Genomic DNA, 22,088 nt, shown 5'->3' with positions numbered 1-22,088 from the left:
TTATGGTCAGTCTTTCTAATTCTAGCCATTTTAGTGAGTGTATAGTGGTATCTCACTGTGGTTTTAATTTGCATTTCCCTAATGGCTAATGAGGTTGAACCTCTTTCATATGTTTACTGGCCATTTAGATATTCTCTTTTTGAAGTGTTTTCTCAACTGTCTTGCCCATTTTTAGTTGTATTTTTGTATATTATTAGTAAGAGTTCCTAATATTATCTATATACAAGTTCTCTGTTGATTATATTCATTATGACTATTCTTTGTCTCTCTGTGGCTTGCCATTTCACTTTTCTAATGGCATCTTTTAATAAACAGAAGTTCTTTATTTCAATGAGGAATGATTTATCAACCTTGTCTGTTATCATTAGTGCTTTTTATGTCACACTTAAGAAAATGTTTGCACCTAAACATCATGAGGATATTGTCCTATATTAACTTCTAAAAGCTTTATTGTTTTGACTTTCACATTTAGATATATAATCCACCTAGACTTACTTTCTTATAATGTGAAGGACTGCGTAAGTTTTACTTTTTCTCATATAGATATTCAGTTGTTTCAGGATCATTGAAGAAAAGATCATCCGTTATCAACTGTTTGCCCCCTTTGTCCTATATCATGTCTTTATACATATGTGTGTCTCTTTTGGGGCTCAGTGATCTATTTCTTTTTTCCTTTTCTTTTCTTTTTAAGACAAGGTCTTGCTGTATTGCCCAGGCTGAAGTGCAATGATACCATCATAGTTCACTGCATCCTCTAACTCCTGAGCTCAAACAATCTTCCCACCACAGCCTCCTGAATACCTGGGATGACAGATGCACACCACCATGCCTGTCTAATTTTCGTATTTTTTTGTAGAGATGGGCCCTTGCTATGTTGTCCTGGCTGATCTCGGGAGCTCCTTGCCTCAAATGATCCTCCCACCTCGGCCTCCCAAAGTACTGGGATTACAAGTATGAACCACCATACCGAGCCTCACTGATCTATTTCATCATTCTATTAGTATTTTGCCAGTACTACATTGACTTAATTATTTTAACTTTACAATAAGTCTTGATGTCAAATAAAGCAAGGTCTTCTATCTTATTGTTCTCTTTCAGGAGTGCATTGGCTATTCTTAGCCCTTTGCAATTTTATGTAGAAAAATCTTTTGGGATTTTAACTGGGATAGCATCACATCAGTTGGAGGAATGGACATCTTTACAATATTGACTCTTCTAGTCCATAAACATGATACATTTTACCAGTTATTTAGCCCTCTTTAATTTATGTTAGTAATAATTTAGAGTTTCCTGTGTAGAAATTTGCACAGAGCTCTGGGTATTTGATGGGTTTTGATGCTATCCTAGGTAATATCATTTTTAACTAATTAAAACTTTTCTCTATTATCTTGCATGTTATATATTGTTTTCTTTAAAGAGTCACCCAAGAAATAATGCCTGACATATTACTTCCAATATAAATTGGTACTTTTATACTTCTTAGGTAGTACAAGGGTCTTATAATTCAAACATACCCTTAAAATGTATTCTCATATAATGTTTTCCTGTGAAGCATCACCTGGTTTTTAATGTGCAAACAACATAGACCACACATATCTTCCAATACAACATTTTTCAAATACTGTTTATATTTACATTTCCAAAAGAAAATTCTACATTTTAAATTTATAATAGTCAGGAAAGATGAGGTGATACATTTCAAATACAAGTGGTAGAATGTCAAAATCAAGTGTGAGTGTTTAGAAAACTCCCTCATGTGTCAGTAACGGAGTCTCAAATGTTGCTGGCCCTAAGAAAGACCATTTTACTGCATGGAAAACAAATGTGTATCACCAATCATATTAATTGTTTGGTGATCACATAATGATGTTTTAACCATTTTGCATCCAAACAACATGATTGCCTGTTACTTGTAATAGACCTTTGCTTATGTTTTAGTTACATTATAGAATTTGAGTCACGGTATAATGCATTATAAATTTCCCATTTAAAGTAATGAAAAATCAGCTGGCATGGTGGCTCATGCCTGTAACCCCAGCACTTTGGGAGGCTGAGGCAGGAGGATCCCTTGAGTCTAGGAGTTTGAGGCCAGCCTGGGCAAAATGTTGAGACCTCTTCTCTAAAAAAGTAAAATAAAATACAATAAAATAAAATCATGAAAAATTATTATTTCTGACCCTCAGAAACTGAAATAATATTTTTTGTTTGTTTTAAGTCCCTAAGTTTTTAGGTACTTTATTATGCAGCAATTAGACAATCCCCCAAAATAATTTTTTAAGATTGATAATTATATTTCATCAGAGCATAAAACATTTCTCTCTGATACAAGGCCTCTGTTTTTTAAATGAAACCCAGTAGCCTGGGAGATCTTCAAAACAAGTATAACTAAAAACATGTTTCTGGCACTGTATACTTAAGACTGCCTATAGATCAAAAGGATAAAGATAGGCAACCCTAGGAAAATAGGCAACAGATAGCTAAAGAAAACCACAGAAGATGAGTTATCAGTGGAAAAAACTTATGAAAGATGCCTAACCTCATCAGAAGATAAGTAACATAAAATAATAGTAAGATGAAAATTTTCACCCATGTCAAAAGAATGACAACCTTTGTTCTAATGAGAACATGTATAAATGGGAAGTTTTAAAAACTACTGATGGAACTGTACATGGCTACCATCTTTTTAAGAATCTTTAAATTACAGCCATGACAGGGGAACTAGCCCTCCTAATGTGTGATCCCTGAGGGAAGAGAAATTCATGAGGTGAGCTACTTGGTTACCTCAATTATCTGTGTGGATGGGGGCAGTTTCCTGACAGGACAAGCAGAGCATGGTGCTTCTATGGAGCTGAGGAGGCTGAGCTCAGTTCTGAAGCAGCCTGCACTGTGAAGCAGAGCGGCAGGGAGAAGGGAGCTGCTTGTGAGTAGGGTGGGAGCGAGGCCCAAGTGTACGTGGCCAAGAGCTTCTCAAAGGAGACTTCACAAAGCTTATCGAAGGATGGCTCCTACAGGTTGTGAACAGAACAGATACTGGAGGTTGAAGAGTGTAGGGACTTGAGACATCTGGCCTAGCTGCAAAGGAGAGGCCTTGTTACCAGAACACTGAGCTGACACACTGTAAAGGCCATCCCTTGGGAATAAGGACTACAACCTAGATTAAGACCTACTCTACACCCTCCGTTACCAAGCCTAAAACCACTCCTCAATGAAATCTGGGGGACTGAATTTGGAGATTGAATCCTATCAAATTGGGAAATACTTGGGGGCTTTCCAAATATTGGATTTAAGAAAGCATAAAATAGAAGTTCAGGCCAGTTGCAGTGACCTGTAATCCCAGCACTTTGGGAGGCTGAAGAGGGCGGTTCACTTGAAGCCAAGAGTTTGAGACCAGTTTGGCCAACATGGTAAAACTCTGTCTCTACAAATACGAAAATTAGCCAGGTGTGGTGGTGCACATTTATAATCCCAGTTATTCGGGAGACTGAGGCAGGAGAATTGTTCGAACCCAGGAGGTGGAGGTTGCAGTGACCATAGATTACACTACTGCACTCCAGCCTGGACGGCAAGGAGAGACTCTGTCTCAAAAAAACGAAAAACAGAAGTTCAATGTGGTAAACCAATACAGTCATGTGCTGCGTATACAACAGTGGTCCCACAAGATTATAATGTAGCTGAAAATTTCTCATCGCCTAGTGAAGTCATAGCCATTGTAACATCATAGCACAAGTTACTCATGTGTTTGTGATGCTGCTATAAACAAACCTACTGTGCTGCCAGATGTATAAAAGCATAGCACATACAATTATGTACAGTTATGTAATACTTGATGACAATAATAATGATGTTAATGGTTTAGTATTTACTATACTATACTTTTAATCATTATTTTAGAATGTACTCCTTCTACTTATAGAAAACATTAACTGTAAAACAGCCTCAGGCAGGTCCTCCAGGAGATATTCCAGAAGGCATCGTTGTCATAGCTCCATGCATGTTATTGTCCCTGAAGACCTTCCAGTGGGACAAGATGTAGAGGAGGAAGACAGTGATATTGATAATCCTGACCCTGTGTAGGGCTAGGCTACTGTGTGTGTTTGTGTATTGGGTTTTAACAAAAAAAGCTTAAAAATCAAAAAATAGAAAAAAGCTTATAAAGATACAAAGAGCCTATTTGGTACATCTGTACAATGAGTTTGTGTTGTAAGCTAAGAATTGTTAAAAAAGAGTCAAAAAGTTTAAAAATTTTGTAAGTTTATAAAGTGAAAAAGCTATAATAAGACAAGGTTAATTTATTGTTGAACAAAGAAAAAAATTTTAAATAAATTTAGTGTAGCCTAAGTGCACATTGTTTATAAAGTCTATAGTAGTATACAATAATGTCCTAGACCTTCCTATTCACTCACCACCCACTGTCTCACCCAGATCAACTTCTAGTCTTGTAAGTTTCTTTCATGGTAAGTTCCCTATACAGGTGTAGCATTTAAAAAATGTTTATGCCATATTTGTACAGTACCTTTTCTATATTTAGATATGTTCAGACATAAATTCTTAATGTTGTGTTACAGTTGCTTGCAAAATTCAGTACAGCAACATGCTGTACAGGTTTGTAGCCTAGGAGCAATAGGCTATACCACATAGCCTAGGTGTTTAGTAAGCTGTACCCTCTAAGTTTGTGTAAGTACACTCTATGCTGTTTGCACAACAAAATCACCTTATGACACATTTCTCAGAATGTATCCCCATTGTTAAGCAACACATGACTGTAACTGAACTACTTGATAGAACAAAAGTCAACATTGACAGTCTTCAGAGGAAGATAACAGAATTCAAAGTCCCTAATAACGTGTATCATCCACAATGTCCAACATACATTACAAGACTTGCAAAGAAACAGGAAAACGTTACCCATATCAAGAAAAAAGGAGACAATAGAAACTGGCCCTGAAATGGACCAGACGATGGATTTAGCAGATAAAATCTTTAAAATGGGTGTTATAAATATGCTTAAGGTCTTTATAAGAGAATAGAGAATCTCTTAAGATAAATGAAAAAACTGCTTAAAACAGAACCAAATGGAAATCCTGCACTAAAAATATAAAAACCAAACTGAACGTTTTACTGAATTAGTTTGACTGCAGATTGGAATTTGTGGAAGAACTTGAACGCAGATCAATAAAACATTTCCAGTCTGAAGAACAGAGGGAGAAAAAAAATATTGAAAAAAATGAACAGAGCTTCAGGGACCTGTGGGACAAATCAAATTGTCTAATGTGAGTCAGTGGAGTCCCAGAAGAAGATGATAATGGAAATAGGACAGAAAAAAAAATACTTGAAGATATCATTGTCAACTTTACTTAAATTAAGAAACCAAACAGAAACCAAAAAATTATAGATTGACTTATATGTCCAAGAATCTCAGCAAGCCCCAAACAGGATAAATACAAGGAAAACCACGCCTACATACATCATATTTAATGGTGAAAAGCCCAAAAGCAGCAGTCCCCAACCTTTTTGGCACCATGGACTGGTTTTATGGAAGACAGTTTTTCCACAGACTGGGTTGTGGGGGTGGAGGATGGGTTCAGAATGAAACTATTCCACTTCAGATCCTCAGGCATTAAATTCTCATAAGGAGCACACAAACCAGATCCCTCGCATGTGCAGTTCACAATAGGGTTTGTGCTCCTATGAGAATCTAACACTGCCACTGCTCTGACAAGAAGCAGAGCTCAGGCAGTAATGCTCATCGGACTGCTCACCTCCTGCAGTGCTGCTCAGTTCCTACAGGTCCATGGCCTGAGGGTGGGAGATCCCTCCCCTAAAGCAGCCACAGAAAAATTGATACATTAAATAGAAGAAAACATTGATACAAATGACGGCCAACTTTTCATCAGAAGCAATGGCAATCAGAAAAAAATGAAACAAGAGCTTTAAACAACTACAAGAAGAAAAGCCATCCTAGAATTATATAGCAAGTGAAAAATGTCCTTGAAAAATGAGTTAACACAAAGACATTTTCAGATAAAAGTCACTTTCTGGCCTTCTGATGACTAAGAGTTTCATATTACAATTGCCAAGCCAGATCACCCAAGCACTAAAGAAACAATATGCAAATGAAGCTTCCAATTATTAATATGTTCTGGAAAATAAGAGTAATTATTGAATCTAGAAACTAGATCAGGATAATAGAAAAGGGAACATTTGGAAAACAAAAAGGGTCCTTTGAAATTAAAATATATGCAAGATGGAAGAACATTAAAAAAGAAAATTTAACACAAATGAAAAATTCAATAGAAGAGTTAAAAGGTAGAAATTAAAGTTACCTTCTAGAAATTAGTATAAATTGACAAATGGAAAAAAGAATAGAAAAGAAAATAAACCATAAGGTCAGTCTAGGGTGTTCATTATCCATATAGGAATTCTTATAGGAGCTACCAGAGAAAAGAATATTACCAAAGAAATAACTGCAGAAAATTTTCCAGATTGAAGGACATGCTTCCAGATAGAAATGACACAGTAAATGCCCAGTAAAATGGATGGAGAAAGACCCACACGAAGGGACATCATTTTGAAATTATAAGACAGTGGGGGCAAAGATCCAGAAGCTTCTGTCAAAATGAGCCTAGAAGACTCTGGAGACGAAAACTAGGTCCCATGGAAAGGACTGGGAATTCAAATAACATGGAACTTCTCAACCCACAACTCTGGAAGCCAGAAGACATTTTTGGGGGGGGAGTGGCTGATAGCCTAGAATTTTATATTCAGGCAAACGAAGTCTAATGATACAATGAGGGCATTTTCAGTCACATATGCAAAAAAATTACCTCTAATGTATTCTTTGTCAGAAGCTACTAGAGGATGTGGTGCATCAAAATGGGGGCCTAAACCAAGATGGCGACATGGGATCCAGAAGCAAAAGGGCATCCATGCATCAAGAGGGTTAGAAAATTCCAAGATGGTGGGGGAAGGAGAACTCATGATGTCAGTTGTTCTGCAGGCCTAGAAGTCTGGAAAATAACCAATCCAGTTTGGGGTAGGAGTCCAGAAGTTTCTAGAAGAGATAGCTCCAGGGAGATGATTACCTGATGTATTTTCAAGCAGAAATTTATACTTGTGAAGAAGAGTTTGGGAATTCATTATTGATAGGTATATAGAAAACTAAGCAACCCCCATAAAAAGAAAAACCTGTGAGAACAGAAATATGAACGTGTTCCATGTAATTGTGAATAATTGTTCTATAAGCATAACATGAATAATGCATATATTTTTTTAAATGTATTATCTAATTCTTGGAGGCTTATGGAGGGATGTGGGAGAAGAAATGTGTGTGTGTGTGTGTGTGTGTGTGTGTGTGTGTGTGTCTAAGATTCCTAACTAATTCATCATTTGGGGAAGAAAAAGTTATATCCAGGTAATTTCAGATTATTTGAAGTGTAAATTAGAAGGAAAAAGGAAAAAAATTAGAAGGAAACTAAAACTTTTGGCAGCATATAGAGGAAAATACTGAGTATATATTTGCCATGTGTGTGTTTCTCATCTATTACTGCATAAAAAATTACCCTAACAACTTGAAACAGTAAGCATTGATGATCTTGCATAGTCTCTCTGAGTCAGGAATTCAGGAGTGGCTTAGCTACGTGGTTCTGTCCTAGGTTCTTTCATGAGGCTACAAGTAAGATGTTGTCTGGGGCTGCACTCATCTGACACTAGGCTGGGGCTGGAAGATGGCTCAGTCACATGAATGAGACCTCAGTTCCTTTCTATGTGGATCTCTTCATAGGACTGCTTATGTGTCCTCATGACCTGGCAACTGACTACCCTCAGAGAGAGTAAACCAAGGAGGAAGCTATAATGTCTTTCATGACTTAGTCTTAAAAGTCATCCGCTATCACTTGCATCGTACTCTATTTAAAGCAAGTCACTACTAAGTTCTAGTTACACTGAAGAGGAGAATTAGGCTCCACCTTCCAAAGGGAGGTGTGTCAAAAGATTTGTGGACTTATTTTAAACCCATCACATCACAATATGTGTCAGATAAAGGAACTATCATTTTAAGATATAAAAAGATGAATCAATATGCAGATAAAACCCCAATAGAAAAAAAATCAAACAGGCAATTCACAGTATAATAGATATAAATGCCATTAAACATTAGCAAAAGGATACTACCTCCCTGATAGAGATGCCAAAAATCAGAGACTTGTCATATCAATCTCATTGTAAGAGTTAAAAGATTACTAAAAACACCAAATTTTGATGTGTACCTAGGATGGGAGAAGCACATTCTCATAGACTGCTAGTAAGAGTATAACCATTAGGCATAGCAATTGGAAATACATATGCAAACCTAAAGTCCATGCATATCCTTTGAACTGCCAATTCTGTTATATGGATTTTTCTAAAGAAACTATCAAAGATATGTAGATAATTGTGTTCATCATAGCCTAGTTTATGTGTCAAAAATGTGTATACCAAAATATAATCTATAATATGTGTATTATATATTGTCTACATTTTATACATATTATCATATATGTATATATTATATCTATAATATACATATTATATTATATACATATATATTTTATGCCTATAATACACATGTATACATATATAGCATACTATGCATAAATTATTAATATATAATATGCAATTTAATATTAATATATTATTAATGTATTACTATCCTGATATATAATATTAATATAATATTAATATAACACTATATTAATACATATTATATTGATATTAATATTATACATTATAATGTATAATATACTATAGTATACTATAGTATATAAAATATATATTACATATTATATACATAGCATACAATGTATATAGTATGGTGTGTATACTATATATAACTATAGTATATACATACACATATATAATATATAACACACATATAGATAATATATAATACACATATATTATCTATATTTTGGTATATACATTTTTGCTACTATAAACTAGGCTATGATGAACAAAATTATGAACATATCTTTGACAGTTTTTTAAGAAAAATCCATAAAACAGAATTGACAGTTCAAAGGATATGCATGGATTTTAGGCTTGTATATGTATTTCCAATTGCTATGCCTAATGGTTATGCTCTTATCAGCAAGTATATAAATATATATGGATCTGTTTGTATATGTATACGTAGGAATAGTATATATAGTATATGGTATATATGTATATGTATGTACTATTATGTATATATAGTATACCATATATGTATTGATATTTTAGTTAAATTGTAACATATTCATCTGATGCAATAATATGCACATACTAAAAACTGATGATGTGGATGAAGATTTATTGTCGTGGAATAAAGCAGTGTAAGCCTACCAAAAGAAAAGTAGAATGGGAATATAGAGATCTGTAAATATTAATTAAAGAGACATAGAATCCTATTTTTAAGACCCCAATATTCTGTATTAAATCTATTATCCACCTGGCAACTTATATCCGGAACATAGAAATTATTCTAACACAATTTTAGACAAAAGCTGAGCATATGCTTAAAGAGAAGAAAATAAGTGAATAAGCATGTATAAAGAATTTCAAAAGTATTCATGGTGAGGGAACTGTAAATTTAATCTACAATGAGATACTTCTTCACACCCAGTGGAAAATTTAAAAGCTTCACAAAACCAAGTGTTGGTGAGGATGCAAGGAAACTAACTTTCATATATTTCTGGTAGGGATGTAAAATAGTTCAACTATTTTGGAAACAGTTTGATGGTTTATTATACAGTTATATACACACTTACCATATGGCCCAGGAATTTCACTCCTAGGTATTTACCCAAGAGAAGAGGAAACATATAACCACAAAAAGACTTCTGTACAAATGTTCATCACAGCTTTATTCATAATAACAAAAACCTAGAACACAACCCAAATGTCTATCAATAGATAAATGAATAAAAAACTGTAGTATATTCATACAATGAAATCCACTCAACAATAAAAAGCATACCCACAATAGCACTGATAAATCTCCAAAACATTCTGCTAAGGAGGGATAACCTGAAAAAGATCACATACTGTATGCTGCCATTTATATGAAATTCTAGAAAAGGCAACACTAATTTATAGTAAAAGAAAGCAGAAAGTAGTTGCCAGGGGCCACGAATGAAAGCTGGGGAAGGGGTGAGGCAGGAAAGGATTGACAACAAAGGAGCATAAGAGAATTTAGGGAGTCATGTAAAAGTTCGGGCTGGTCTCGAACTCCTTGCCTCAAGGGATCCTCCTGCCTCAACCTCCCAAAGTACTGGGATTACAAATGTTAGCCACTACACCCAGTAAATGTTCTATATCTTGATTGTGGTTTATATATATATATATATATTTGTTAAAACTCATCATACTATGTACTTAAGATGTATGCCTTTTATTGTATGTAAGTTATACATACAACATTGATTTAAAAAATATATATCTATGTTTTAACTTCTGTTAAGTCAAAATATATATGCATAATCTGAATATATATACTACATGATAAATACATATACAGATAAATATCCTACATGAAAAATATGGCTGAATTTCTATTAAAGCAAGTACTCAAAAATAGGTGAATTCTGAACATAACTCCAAATACATCTCAAGTAGTATTAATATTTTTGGAATAGAGAGAGAAATACAGGTAGATATAGAAAGATAGATGAACAATGTGTTTTATAGTCACAACAACTCCTGCTTATATTGATTTTCTCAAATATTCTTTGCAGGTAGTCGACTATGCCCAACTTATTCAGCCACGTTTTGATAAAGCCCGTGAAACATTAGTAGAAAATACCATAGCTGAGGCCACTGCAGCAGCAATTAAAGTTGTGAAAGAAAAGCTTCTCATGGAACTGCAAGCGAGAAAACAAGGTGAAACATCTTTTTAAAATGTGTGTTTTAAGTTTAGATAAAAATTAAGCCTGGCTACTTGAAAGCAAGGACTTTGTTTAGCTCATCTTGGCATTCTTGGCACTTTACACATGATAGACTCTTAACAAATGGTCAAAGGAATGAATATACATAAACCAATTCAAAAGCAGAGAAAAAAAAATTCAATTCTAGACCTCTAAGGAAATGAATCAGAAGGATTCAGTTAGGATGCTTGTAGAATTTTGTCAAGTTCTACAACAAATCCCAATGGGAGGATTGTGTTAATATTATATAATAATTTGGTAAGAATTCTCATATTTACTATTAAATCTTCTCATGCAAACATGAAATCTCCATTTTTTAGTCTATTTTTGTCTTTGTATAATATTTGGTATCTTTCTTCATGTATTGTCTACAGTTTTCTTAATAAGCTTATTGCCAGATATTTTGTCACTTTATTACTAGTGAATGGGATCTTTTTATAATATTTTCTAAGTAGTTATTAACAATGTGTTGGAAAGCTATTTGATTTTCATATGTTTATTTATAACTTTCTACTTTATTAAACTTACTTTCTAGTTCTGATGGACTTTCAGTTGATTCTCTTGGGTTTTCCAGAGAGCTAATCATATAATTTGAAAAGAAGTATAGTTTAAACCCCTCTTTTTCCAATACTTATATTTATTTCCTTTCTTGACTAATTGTGTAGATGAGCAATTCTGGAATGTCAAATAGTGGTTGTGATACTGAGCATCTTTAAAGGGGTTCTTGTCAATATTTCTCCTTCAGGTTATTAAGTATTTTTATCTGGAATAGATATTGAAAATTGCCAAATGCAGTCAAGTTCAGTGGCTCATACCTGTAATCCCAACTTCTGCGAAGCCAGAGTGGGAAGATCTCTTGAGGCCAAGAGTTCAAGATCAGCCTGGGCAACAAAGGGAGACATTATTTCTACCAAAAAAAAAAAAAAAAAATTAGTTGAGTGTGGTGGTCCATACCTGTAGACTCAGCTACTCAAGAGGCTAAGGTGGGAGGATCACTTGAGCCCAGGAGGTTGAGGCTGCAGTGAGCTATGATCACATCACCACACTCCAGCATGAGCAACAGAGAAAGAACCTGTCTCAAAAAAAAAAAAAAGAAAAAGAAAAAAGAATGAAAATTATCAAATGTAGTGCCAGCATCTTTCAAGATAATCATTAAGTTTTTAATCCTTTGACCTACTGATCAGTTATACTAATGTATTTTCCAACATTAAACAATTCTTGTATTTCTGAAATAAACCTTACTTCATCACAGTGATTTTTTTTTTTCTGTCAGAGACAGGGCTCTCAGTATGATTTCCAGGCTGGTCTCTAACTCCTGGCCTCAAGTGATCCTCCAGCCTTGGCCTCCCAAAGTGCCATGATTACAGGCATGAGCCACTGTGCCCATTTTCATTATTCTTATAACATACTTTGTTTTACTTTTGTTTGTTTATTTAGGACTTTTTCCCTACATTCTTAGATGTGACTGGTTTATAGTGGGCGTGGGGAGAGGTGTTCTCTATTTGTCAGAGTTTGCTATCAGTTGTTTTTTTTAACTTTTTATATAAATTAGGAAGCTTCTCAACATTTTCCGTGCTCGAAACTATTTAAATAGCAAGGAAATTACTTCTCCCTACATGGGCAAGGTTGAGTTTTTGCTAGATGAGGACACAGTATTTGCCTAATAAATCTGCCTCTCTTCTTTCCTGTTAACCTATAAACAAATAAAATAATGGTGCCCAAGAGATTATAAAAAACAACAAAAAGACCAGCACTGATATCGCATGCCATCCAAACAGTTATCTAGACAATCTAGAGTGAAGTTATATTTTTAGTATCAAAATTTTACCTTCAAAATGAAAATTGAAAATTGAAAAATTGAAAATATCTCAGACAACTTACAAACTGAGGCTGGAGAAATATTGGCTCAGACTACTAAAGTGGCTTGTTATTCAACCTACTTAAGGCTGGACAAAATGAATTTATTAATTCATTCAACAAATACTTGAGTACCTACTTTGTGTTAGACATTATTCTAGGCACCAGCAATACAGATGAGAACAAGACACATAAAGTCCCTGTCCTTGTGGTGCTCACATTTTAATAGAGGGCAGAAGGCAATAAAAAATAAAAATAAAATAAAATAAAAAAAGGCAAGGGAACAGATGGAAAAAATATATAACATGGTAATGGGGCAGACAGTGACTGGAGTAGGGATACTGAAGTGTTGAGATGCCCAGGAAGACATCTCCAAAGAGGGGACATTCGACTGAGATCTGGACCAGGGCGGGAAGTTAGCCGGGCTCCTGGAGGAAGAACAGTGATCTGTAATGTTTCTTTCACATTAAATTCTAACATTAAATCATAGATTTTACAGCTTTCCACAAGTTACCTTCTCCCATTGGAATATAGCAATAGTTGCTATCTCTCATATGCTGCAAACTTAAAAGCCTTTTTATTTTCTTTTCCAAGTTCACTAATTATTCTAAATCTGACAATAGGAGTGACTCTACTTAAAATTTTAAAATTGGAATTTTTTGCTATTGAATTTTGCCTCAGTATATTTTTAAGAAAAATTTGTCAGTGGAGAATATTGAGGTTTTTTAACATAAAAATTACATGATTATACAGAGGATGGCAGCCAACACGGAACGGCCCTCCTGTGTGCCAGCATTTTCCAAGTTAAGTGTTTATGTTCATTACCTCATTTAATCCTCACAGCAGTGCTTTCAGTTTAAAGATCCTCATTTTGCCTAGAAATTGAGACAAAAAGATCAAGTGGTTTACCAAAGCCACACAGCCCTTACAGCTTGTAAGTCAGAACTGAAACTCAAGTGTATCTAACTTTGAAGCAGGGGCTTTTGGTCACTCCACCTGCCTCCCTATCCCCAACTACCTTTTGCTAACACCACCCATTGTTATATTTCAGCTGAAACAACTTTAAGAGAATTTCAAAGGCAATATGAAAAAATGGAGTTTGGAGTATTCCCAGTGGAGGCAACACACTCGTCAATTGATGAAGAAGGTAAAGAAACATATTGCTGATGTTATTGACCAAATCATTCCTAATATAAATGGATTAGCTGATAAAGTATATTACTCTTTCATTGCAGGGTACATTCAAGGCTCCCAGAGAGACAGAGGCAGCTCTTTAGTGGACACTGAAGAAGCCAAAACAAAGTCAGAAAATGTCCTCCATGATCAAGCTGCTAAAGTTGATAAAGATGGTAACAAAGTGAATTGCTAATCCCACGTTTGTGGATCTCATTTTCATTTGTTTCATTTTTGATTATGTTTATATTTATGCTAAAAATTACCCCCAAAATTGGAAACTTCAGGAGGAAAAAAGCTAAATTTTTCCTTGTGGATTTAACCTGAACAACTATAGGACAGAAGTGAATTTACTAGAATGAAGAAGAAAACATATAAATGGGGAGTCAGATACAATTAGAGCCCAAAGAAAAATGTTTGAATGTTTCCAATGTTATACAATCATTATCATATCATAAATTCTTTTTTATTTTTATTTTTTTATTATACTTTAAGTTCTAGGGTACATGTGCACAACATGCAGGTTTGTTACATATGTATACATGTGCCATGTTGGTGTGCTGCACCCATTAACTCGTCATTTACATTAGGTATATCTCCTAATGCTATCCCTCCCCAGACCCCACCCCACAACAGGCCCTGGTGTGTAATGTTCCACTTCCTGTGTCCAAGTGTTCTCATTGTTCAATTCCCACCTAAGAGTGAGAACATGCAGTGTTTGGTTTTTTTGTCCTTGCGATAGTTTGCTGAGAATGATGGTTTCCAGCTTCGTCCATGTCCCTACAAATGACATGAACTCATCCTTTTTTAATTGCTGCATAGTATTTCGTGGTGTACATGTGCCACATTTTCTTAATCCAGTCTATCATTGATGGACATTTGGATTGGTTCCTAGTCTTTGCTATTGTGAATAGTGCTGCAATAAACATACGTGTGCATGTGTCTTTATAGCAGCATGATTTATAATCGTTGGGATGCTCTGTCTCACCACTCCTATTCAACATAAATTCTTTTTTAAAAGCTCTCTACTTTAACGTATTAGAATCAGAGCATCTTAAGGCCACAATTTTAGCTGTGAAATTTTATCATTTACCCATTGTGCTATTTATCCTTATAAAATTTTTCTATTCATATTTGAACATAAAAGCATATAGCACTACATTATATAACATTATATAATAATTATATGTAATATAATATTACAGAATAGCTATAATGTAAACTGTTTTTACATTTTTTACTTATAATTTACCATTTAATTATATTACTTCATTGGGAAATATTTTAACCCTCATTATAAGTTACTGCACAATTTCTCTAGAATTCCTGGGGATTTCTAGGAATTACTAAATTAACAAATATGAAGCTATAGACAGAGTCAAATTGCTTTGCATAAAATTGTTCCAAATTATGTTTCCCCAGTAATATTCAAAATACATGTCATTGTTTCCTCAGTATTTTCTTTTTTTTTCACTGATAAAACCAATATACTTGTAACTTGCGTAACATTTCATACCTTTTTTTCAAGCACTGCACGATAATTAATTTGCATCAGGTTTTCCAAATTAGAAAAGCTTCACTTATAGAACTTCTTTCCAGTGGGAGTTTTCACATGACTTTTCAAGTAAATGTTAAAACTGAAAACATTCTTGCAGTTTCTAAACTATTAGAGTTTTAATCCTGTGTACGTTCTTGTATTTACAAGGTCCAGCTAGCTACAGTGTGCATTTTCATATGTCCTTGAGTGGGTGTGAGAGAAATGAAACATTCCCACATTCTGGACATTCATAGGGTTTTTCTCAGGAATGAGCTGATGTCTTCAAATGGAACTAACACAACTGAAGGCCTTACCACAAATTTAAATTCAAAAGGCTTTTCTCCATTCTGAGTCCTCCCAAATCTTCAAAAACGGGAAAATCTGAAGGCTTGACCACATTTCCTACATTCTTAAGGTTACTCTGCAGTGTGAGCTCTTTCATGTTTATGAGGGAATGGGAAAGAGTAAATGTTTTACCACATTTCTTACATTCAAGGGGCTTTATTTATTTATTTATTTATTTTGAGATGGAGTCTCACTCTGTCGCCAGGCTGGAGTGCAGTGGCACAATCTCAGCTCACTGCAAGCTCCGCCTCCTGGGTTCAAGTGATTCTCCTGCCTCAGCCTCCCGAGTAGCTGGCGTGAGCCACCACGCCTGGCATTATTTTATTTTTTGTAGAGACAGAGTTTCACCATGTTGCCCAGGTTGTTTCACATTGTTTTAATCCAGGCTGGTTATGAACTCCTGGGCTCAAGCAATACACACACCTTGGCCTCCCAAAGTGCTGGGATTATAGGCTGAGTCACTACACCCAGCCTCTATATCATGACTTCTTTCATGGCAAGTAAGGTGACTGGAATGAATGTTAGGCTTTACCGCATCTCTTACATTCATAAGGTTTTTCTCCAGTATGAATTTTTTCGTGGAGGTGAAGGGAACCCAGGCTACTGAAGGCTTGGTCACATTGTTTATACATTCATAGAGTTTCTCTCCAGTATAAGTACTTCTATGGTTACAAAGGGAACTCAAACAACTAAAGGCTTTGCCACATTGTTTACATTCATAGGGTCTCTCTCCAGTATGAATGCTTCCATGGTAATGAAGGGAAGTGGAAGAGCTGAAGGCTTTATCTAGGGTTTTTCTCCAGTGTGAGTCCTTTCATGCATCTTAAAAAAACAAGAAAATCTGAATGTTTTCCCACATTCCTTACATTCGTAGGGTTTCTCTCCAGTGTGAGTTCATTCATGTATTAGACAAGAACCAGAAACAGTGAATGCTTTACCACATTGTTTACACTTATAGGATTTTTCTCCTGTGTGCGTTCTCTGATGTCTTTCAACTGAATTGAGAAAATAAAAAGCTTTCCCTCATATCGTACATTTATAACTGGATTTCCACTGTGCATTATCATGTGTCTTCTAACACCTGGAACAGAAACGGAGAGTTTCCCACACTGTTCGCATTTATATTGCTTCTCTCCATATGGTTTGTATCCTGAGTGAGCTAGGATGTGCCTATTAAGGAGGGAATGACATACAAAGACTTTTCCACAAATACTGCATTCCCATTGTTTTAATCCGGTAGAAATGTTCTCATTCAGATCAAGATTTGGAATTTGGCTGACAACTTGTCCATACTTGCTACCTTCTTTGCTTTCACACAGTCTCTGTACCATATGATTTCTACAGAAGCCAGGTTCCTAGAGGTTTCCTGCATCACTTCTCTGTAGAGATTCTTCTGAGAAGAATCTAGCAAAGCCCATTCCTCCTGGGTAAAGTTCACAGCCACATCCCCAAAAGCCATGGAGTCCATTCCTCGGCTTCCCGGGTGTCCTGGCGTCAGCTAGGGATGTCCCAATACCCGCAGGTCACAGGGTGGCAGAGGCTGCTGCAGGGCCACCTGGGCCTCCCAGAGCCAAGAAGTAGCAGCAGAGACTAACAGGAAGAGCCTACTGTGGCGAAGGCGAGACAAAGCGCCTGCCAGCCACATCCCGGAAACTTCCTCGGTATTTTCTGTTGTTTTAATTTTTGCTTCAGAAATTTATATTAATATTTGTTAACCATTTATATTTCTTCTTTTTTGAGGTGACTATTTTTGTCTTTTGCCCATTTTTCTAAATGGTTATATCAATTATATAGTCTCTGTATAAACTTTCTATATTAGTCTCTTATTTTTCATATATTTTACAAATTGAGTGGTTTGTCTTCTAAGTCAGCTTGCTGTTTTTGAAGTAAAGGTATTTTTCACATTTTTGCAGTCAAATCATTATTTTCTCTTTGTTGCTTTCTTCCTTCACTTTTAGGCTTGAACAGTCTTCCTCTCAATCAGACGTTTATATATATATATAAAATGTCTGAGAGGATAGATTGATTATTATTATATATAAATGTCTAAGTGAGAGAATTGATTGTATCATATATAATTATATAAATTTTCAATTTATAATATATAATATATATGATATAAGTGTCTGAGAGACATTTTTATATATGAATAATTGAGAGGACATATATAAATAATAGCTTTACATATGTATATTTGTATAAATTTTATATAAATATATAGTTGTATAAGTTTATATATATAAACTTATATTGTGGTTTTTTATTCAGTTTTAAAGTGCATCTATAATTTATTTTGTTAAATAATATAGAGCTGATTTTTTTAGTTTCTCCTACTAATTCAGACAGATGTGCTTGCCTGCTGTTTATTTAAAGCCTAGTAAGAATTGAATGGGGCACTGTCAGAAACTCGTGTATGGCACTCCTCCTCCCTTAACACACAGTCTTCACAGAAGAAGGACCCCACCCCCTGTACATTAAATTTTTGACCGTCAGGTGGCAACTGACAGCCTCATCTTTGCTGCTGTGGAGTTCCCAACTCCAATCCACAAAAAAAGCCCCACCCCGAGACTGTCTGCTCCCTCTTTGGGGGAGGCAGTCCAGGTTAGAAGCAGGCAGCAGTACCTCTATCCACTGCTGGAAGGATGCCAATATTGCCAGTATCCATGAGTAAAAAGTCATTCTTCTGCCCCATGTCTCTGAAGTAAGCACAGCCTTGACCTCCAGGAGTCAAGAGGATGTTAGTTGCCTCAGGAAGGGCACTGTTGATTGTTTTTTTCTGTTTAGATCCATTGGCATTATAATAAACTGAAATTACTCCTGGTTTTGTTAAAGGTTATTACCTTCATTATCTGCTGCTAGATATATTGACCCATTTAAATGTTATGGTTGTTATTTTAATTAAAAATTGGGAATGTGAGTCCTGGTTCCCTAGGCTTATATTACAATCTTCTTTGGGAGTCACCTGCTTTTTTTTTTTAATACCTTTCTTTAGGAATTCACAATGTTTTATTCACAGATGGAAAAGAATCTGGTGAAACATCCACATTTAAAAGGCATTCTCAAGATGCTGGTCAAGATGTAAAGTTGTATTCAGATACAGGTAAATTAATATTTGGATAATTTGATTCTTTTATATTGTGGTTCTAAAAAAAACACAAGTAGTTCCCTCAGAATTTAGAAGAAGAAATGTGTGATTTTTTTAAAAAATGAAAGCATGATTAACACCCAAGTACTCTATTTTAATGGTTACTCTATTATGAAAAGCTGGACATGCAAGAACATTGAAAAACTAATACATGATATGTTGTTTTGGTGAAAAAGAATATTGGGAAGACAGGCAGTCTATCTTTCTGCTCTGCCATCCCTGGCACACAGCTACTATAATAAGCCACAAGATGGCTGCTGGAGCTCCAGCCATGACATCAGTGTACCGAGCAGGAACACTGGAAAGGAAAAGGCAAAGGAAAGCAAAGGACAAAAACTGGCAGTTAGCTGAGTCAGCCAAGTGTGAGGAGCACAGGTGCAAGCAAGTGCACACACACACACACACACACGTGCGCACACACAAACTCTGCTTGCCTCTTATTGGCTGTCCATGCTATAAGGGAAGTTGAGAGATGTAGTTTTTCAGCTGGGCACATTGCTAGCCTTGACAAAATGAGGGTTGCTGTATGAAGGAAGAGGCGAATGGATATTGGGTGGACAATTAGCGGCTTCTAGCACATTTCGCATCTTTGCCTGGCTGTTTCTGCTTCATTATGTACCCACTCCCATGGGCACAGTAAGATCATGGGTTCTTGACTTTTCTGCTCTGGCTTTCAGGAACTGTGAGTCTTTTGATCCCTGAGAATACTTTCAGACAGGGAGGGCAGCAGGCAACTGCTTTTGAAGGCCCTTTGGGATTTTTTGGGTTGGGATCAGTCTGGCTCCCACTAGAGACCCTGACAGATGGAACCCTGAGGCAGAGGCTCAGAAGCTTGACTGCAAATGCAGAATTCAAGGAGTCAGGTGAAACTGCCAAACTCCTATCTCATTAGAGTAGCAGATGAACAAAGATTTACATCACGATGCAGCCTGAGAGCCAACTCAGCCAGGCAAGGACACACTTCAGCACCAAAGAGGACAAGAATCAAGTGTAACACTTGAAACACCAGCCTATGCCACCTTTTCTCCATCCCCTCCAACTTGCCTGCCTCTTGTCCCCTTAATGTCCCTTGTAGTCTCGTACTAGTAACTGGAAGTATTCATCTTGTTTTTTGACTCATTCCCTAGATGCTTGTGTTTTCACTTGACTCCTGGAATCCTCTGGCCCCTACATTTCTTCCCTGGTTTTGACTCCTGCCAGACATGACTTTATTCCTGCCTCTCACTTTCATTCTGCTGCGCTGGCTTTAAGTCACTTCTCTGAGAGTTTGTGGTGCTGTGATTCCTGACTTAACATTTCCTCTCCAGAGTCTTATTTCTCCCTCCTTCCAACATGTGCTGCAGTGACACAAAAATAATACTTTCTTGGGTCAGATATTATCAATCATGTTTTATTGCAAGTAGTATTGTCCACTAACATTATTAATGGCATTAATTTATCAGCTTATTTTACTTTAGCCCCAACAGAAGACTCGATAGAAGAGGTAACTGCAGATCATCCACAGGTTGTGTCCATGATTGAGGAGACTATAAAAATGTCACAGGATATGAACTTTGAACAGCCATATGAAAAATATGCTGAAATCTTACAGGAAGTCCTTGGAGAGGTAAAAAACCTAGCCGGGTAATTCTTATCTGTGACTTAACTATTACTGAGAAAATGTTAATCTAGTATGTGTATAATTATTTTAGAGTCTTATGGTGTTGAAATTTGTAGCCTTCAAATTCATGTACATTGTGTAGTCAGCATTGTTAAGTGCGAAGTACCCCAGTGAACAACTACTGATGCTCTTTGGTAAATTTTCAATTATAAACAAAATTATGTACTATAATTTTATGCTTTGAAATTAATTATTCATTAAATTTTATTGTCTTTGATTCAGTTCAGTTAAAAGATGATGCATATTGGTACTAGGTACCAAAGTTGTATGTTTCATCTATGAACTGATTAATTATAAGCCAAGACAAATTTTGCTCCATCCATGGTTAATTAGTTTCATCCAACCAACTTGAACATGCGTTCATAGGGGAGATGAGTGGACACACATGTGCTGTTCCAGTCTAAAGGGGAAAAAAATCCTCAAATGCTATCTATCAATGGCAGGTCAGAAGGCCCATTGTTTGTTTATAAAGAACAGGATATTCATGTGGGTCTGTTTTGTACAAAGATCTTAAGTAAACATTCAGAGCAAAATCAAAAGCAGAACTAATCTTTTCAGCCCTTGATGAACTTCTGTATATCTCTGTGATTTAGCTTAAAATTACTATGTGAAGAAAATATATATGATGTTAGAGTATTGAACCTTTTTGTAACACATTGGGTGGTTTCCTCAAGCCCCAGGCTCTACCAGCCTCTCTGACTCTCAGATTCCCATGGCTCCCTTTGAGCTTCCCATACAGACCTTTCAAAGTTTTCTGCATGTCTGTCTTCTGGTTGTTCTATCATCCATTTAGTCCTTCAGAAATATTATGAGTACCTACTATCTGCCCCATACTGTGTTAGATACCAGGAATCTGAAGATGGATTAAACACAGCCCTTTCCTTTAAGGAGCTATCCATCAGGTGGGGAAGACTGAACTGACATGTAAACCAATAGCTAAGTTATCATGTGCTAGAGGCAAATAGATGTGTATGAGGTGTAGGAATTCCATGAAGGTCAGAGCCATCATCTCTGTCTGGGAGGTAAGAGAAACCATCGCAGAGGAGATCTGCAAGTGAGGGACATGTTTGGGAGTGTGGAATTACCATATTTGCTCTTGAGTGAAAATTTTCTCCATTCTCTTCAGAGTTTATTCTGGAGGATATAAATCCACAAGGAGTCCTACACTTCTGATACAGGAATATTTATAGTATTAGATGGTAAACTGTAGCTCTGGGACTGTTTAAATCATATGAGATTTTAACTCCCAAGCTCATATCAGGTTGTCATTTCTCAAAAGACCAGAGACCTGTGGAGGAGACAGTTTTACTCATCATCAGTTCTATGATCTTTATGATTAGGAGAACTATTTTTCATAAGCAGCTAGAGATATGCTCCTTTGAGATGGCCCTGTACAAGTCATATGCCCATGTTGTTTTGGGGTTTTGGAGGTTT

The 22,088-nt window shown here is 35.9% G+C and overlaps 1 protein-coding gene across 6 annotated transcripts in view; it reads left to right on the top strand.

Annotated features, from left to right (window-relative positions):
- Positions 1-22,088, top strand: part of AK9 (adenylate kinase 9) — a 174,707-nt gene that overhangs the window by 53,877 nt on the left and 98,742 nt on the right. For 4 of the 6 annotated variants that reach the window (XM_065543206.2, XM_074036850.1, XM_045391667.3 and 1 more), the window contains 5 exons: positions 10,749-10,893; positions 13,846-13,941; positions 14,030-14,143; positions 18,866-18,949; positions 20,452-20,600. In XM_065543206.2, coding sequence (XP_065399278.1) covers positions 10,749-10,893; positions 13,846-13,941; positions 14,030-14,143; positions 18,866-18,949; positions 20,452-20,600 — 588 coding nt within the window. Of the gene's footprint in view, positions 1-691; positions 1,383-10,748; positions 10,894-13,845; positions 13,942-14,029; positions 14,144-18,865; positions 18,950-20,451; positions 20,601-22,088 lie in introns of those variants that run through there. The other 2 variants (XM_074036851.1, XM_074036852.1) reach the window with 2 other exon arrangements.

The sequence above is a fragment of the Macaca fascicularis genome, chromosome 4 (genome assembly GCF_037993035.2).
Source record: "Macaca fascicularis isolate 582-1 chromosome 4, T2T-MFA8v1.1".
Classification (NCBI taxonomy): domain Eukaryota; kingdom Metazoa; phylum Chordata; class Mammalia; order Primates; family Cercopithecidae; genus Macaca; species Macaca fascicularis.
Note: the sequence above shows the minus strand (reverse complement) of the source record. Positions and strands in the feature narration are given on the sequence as shown.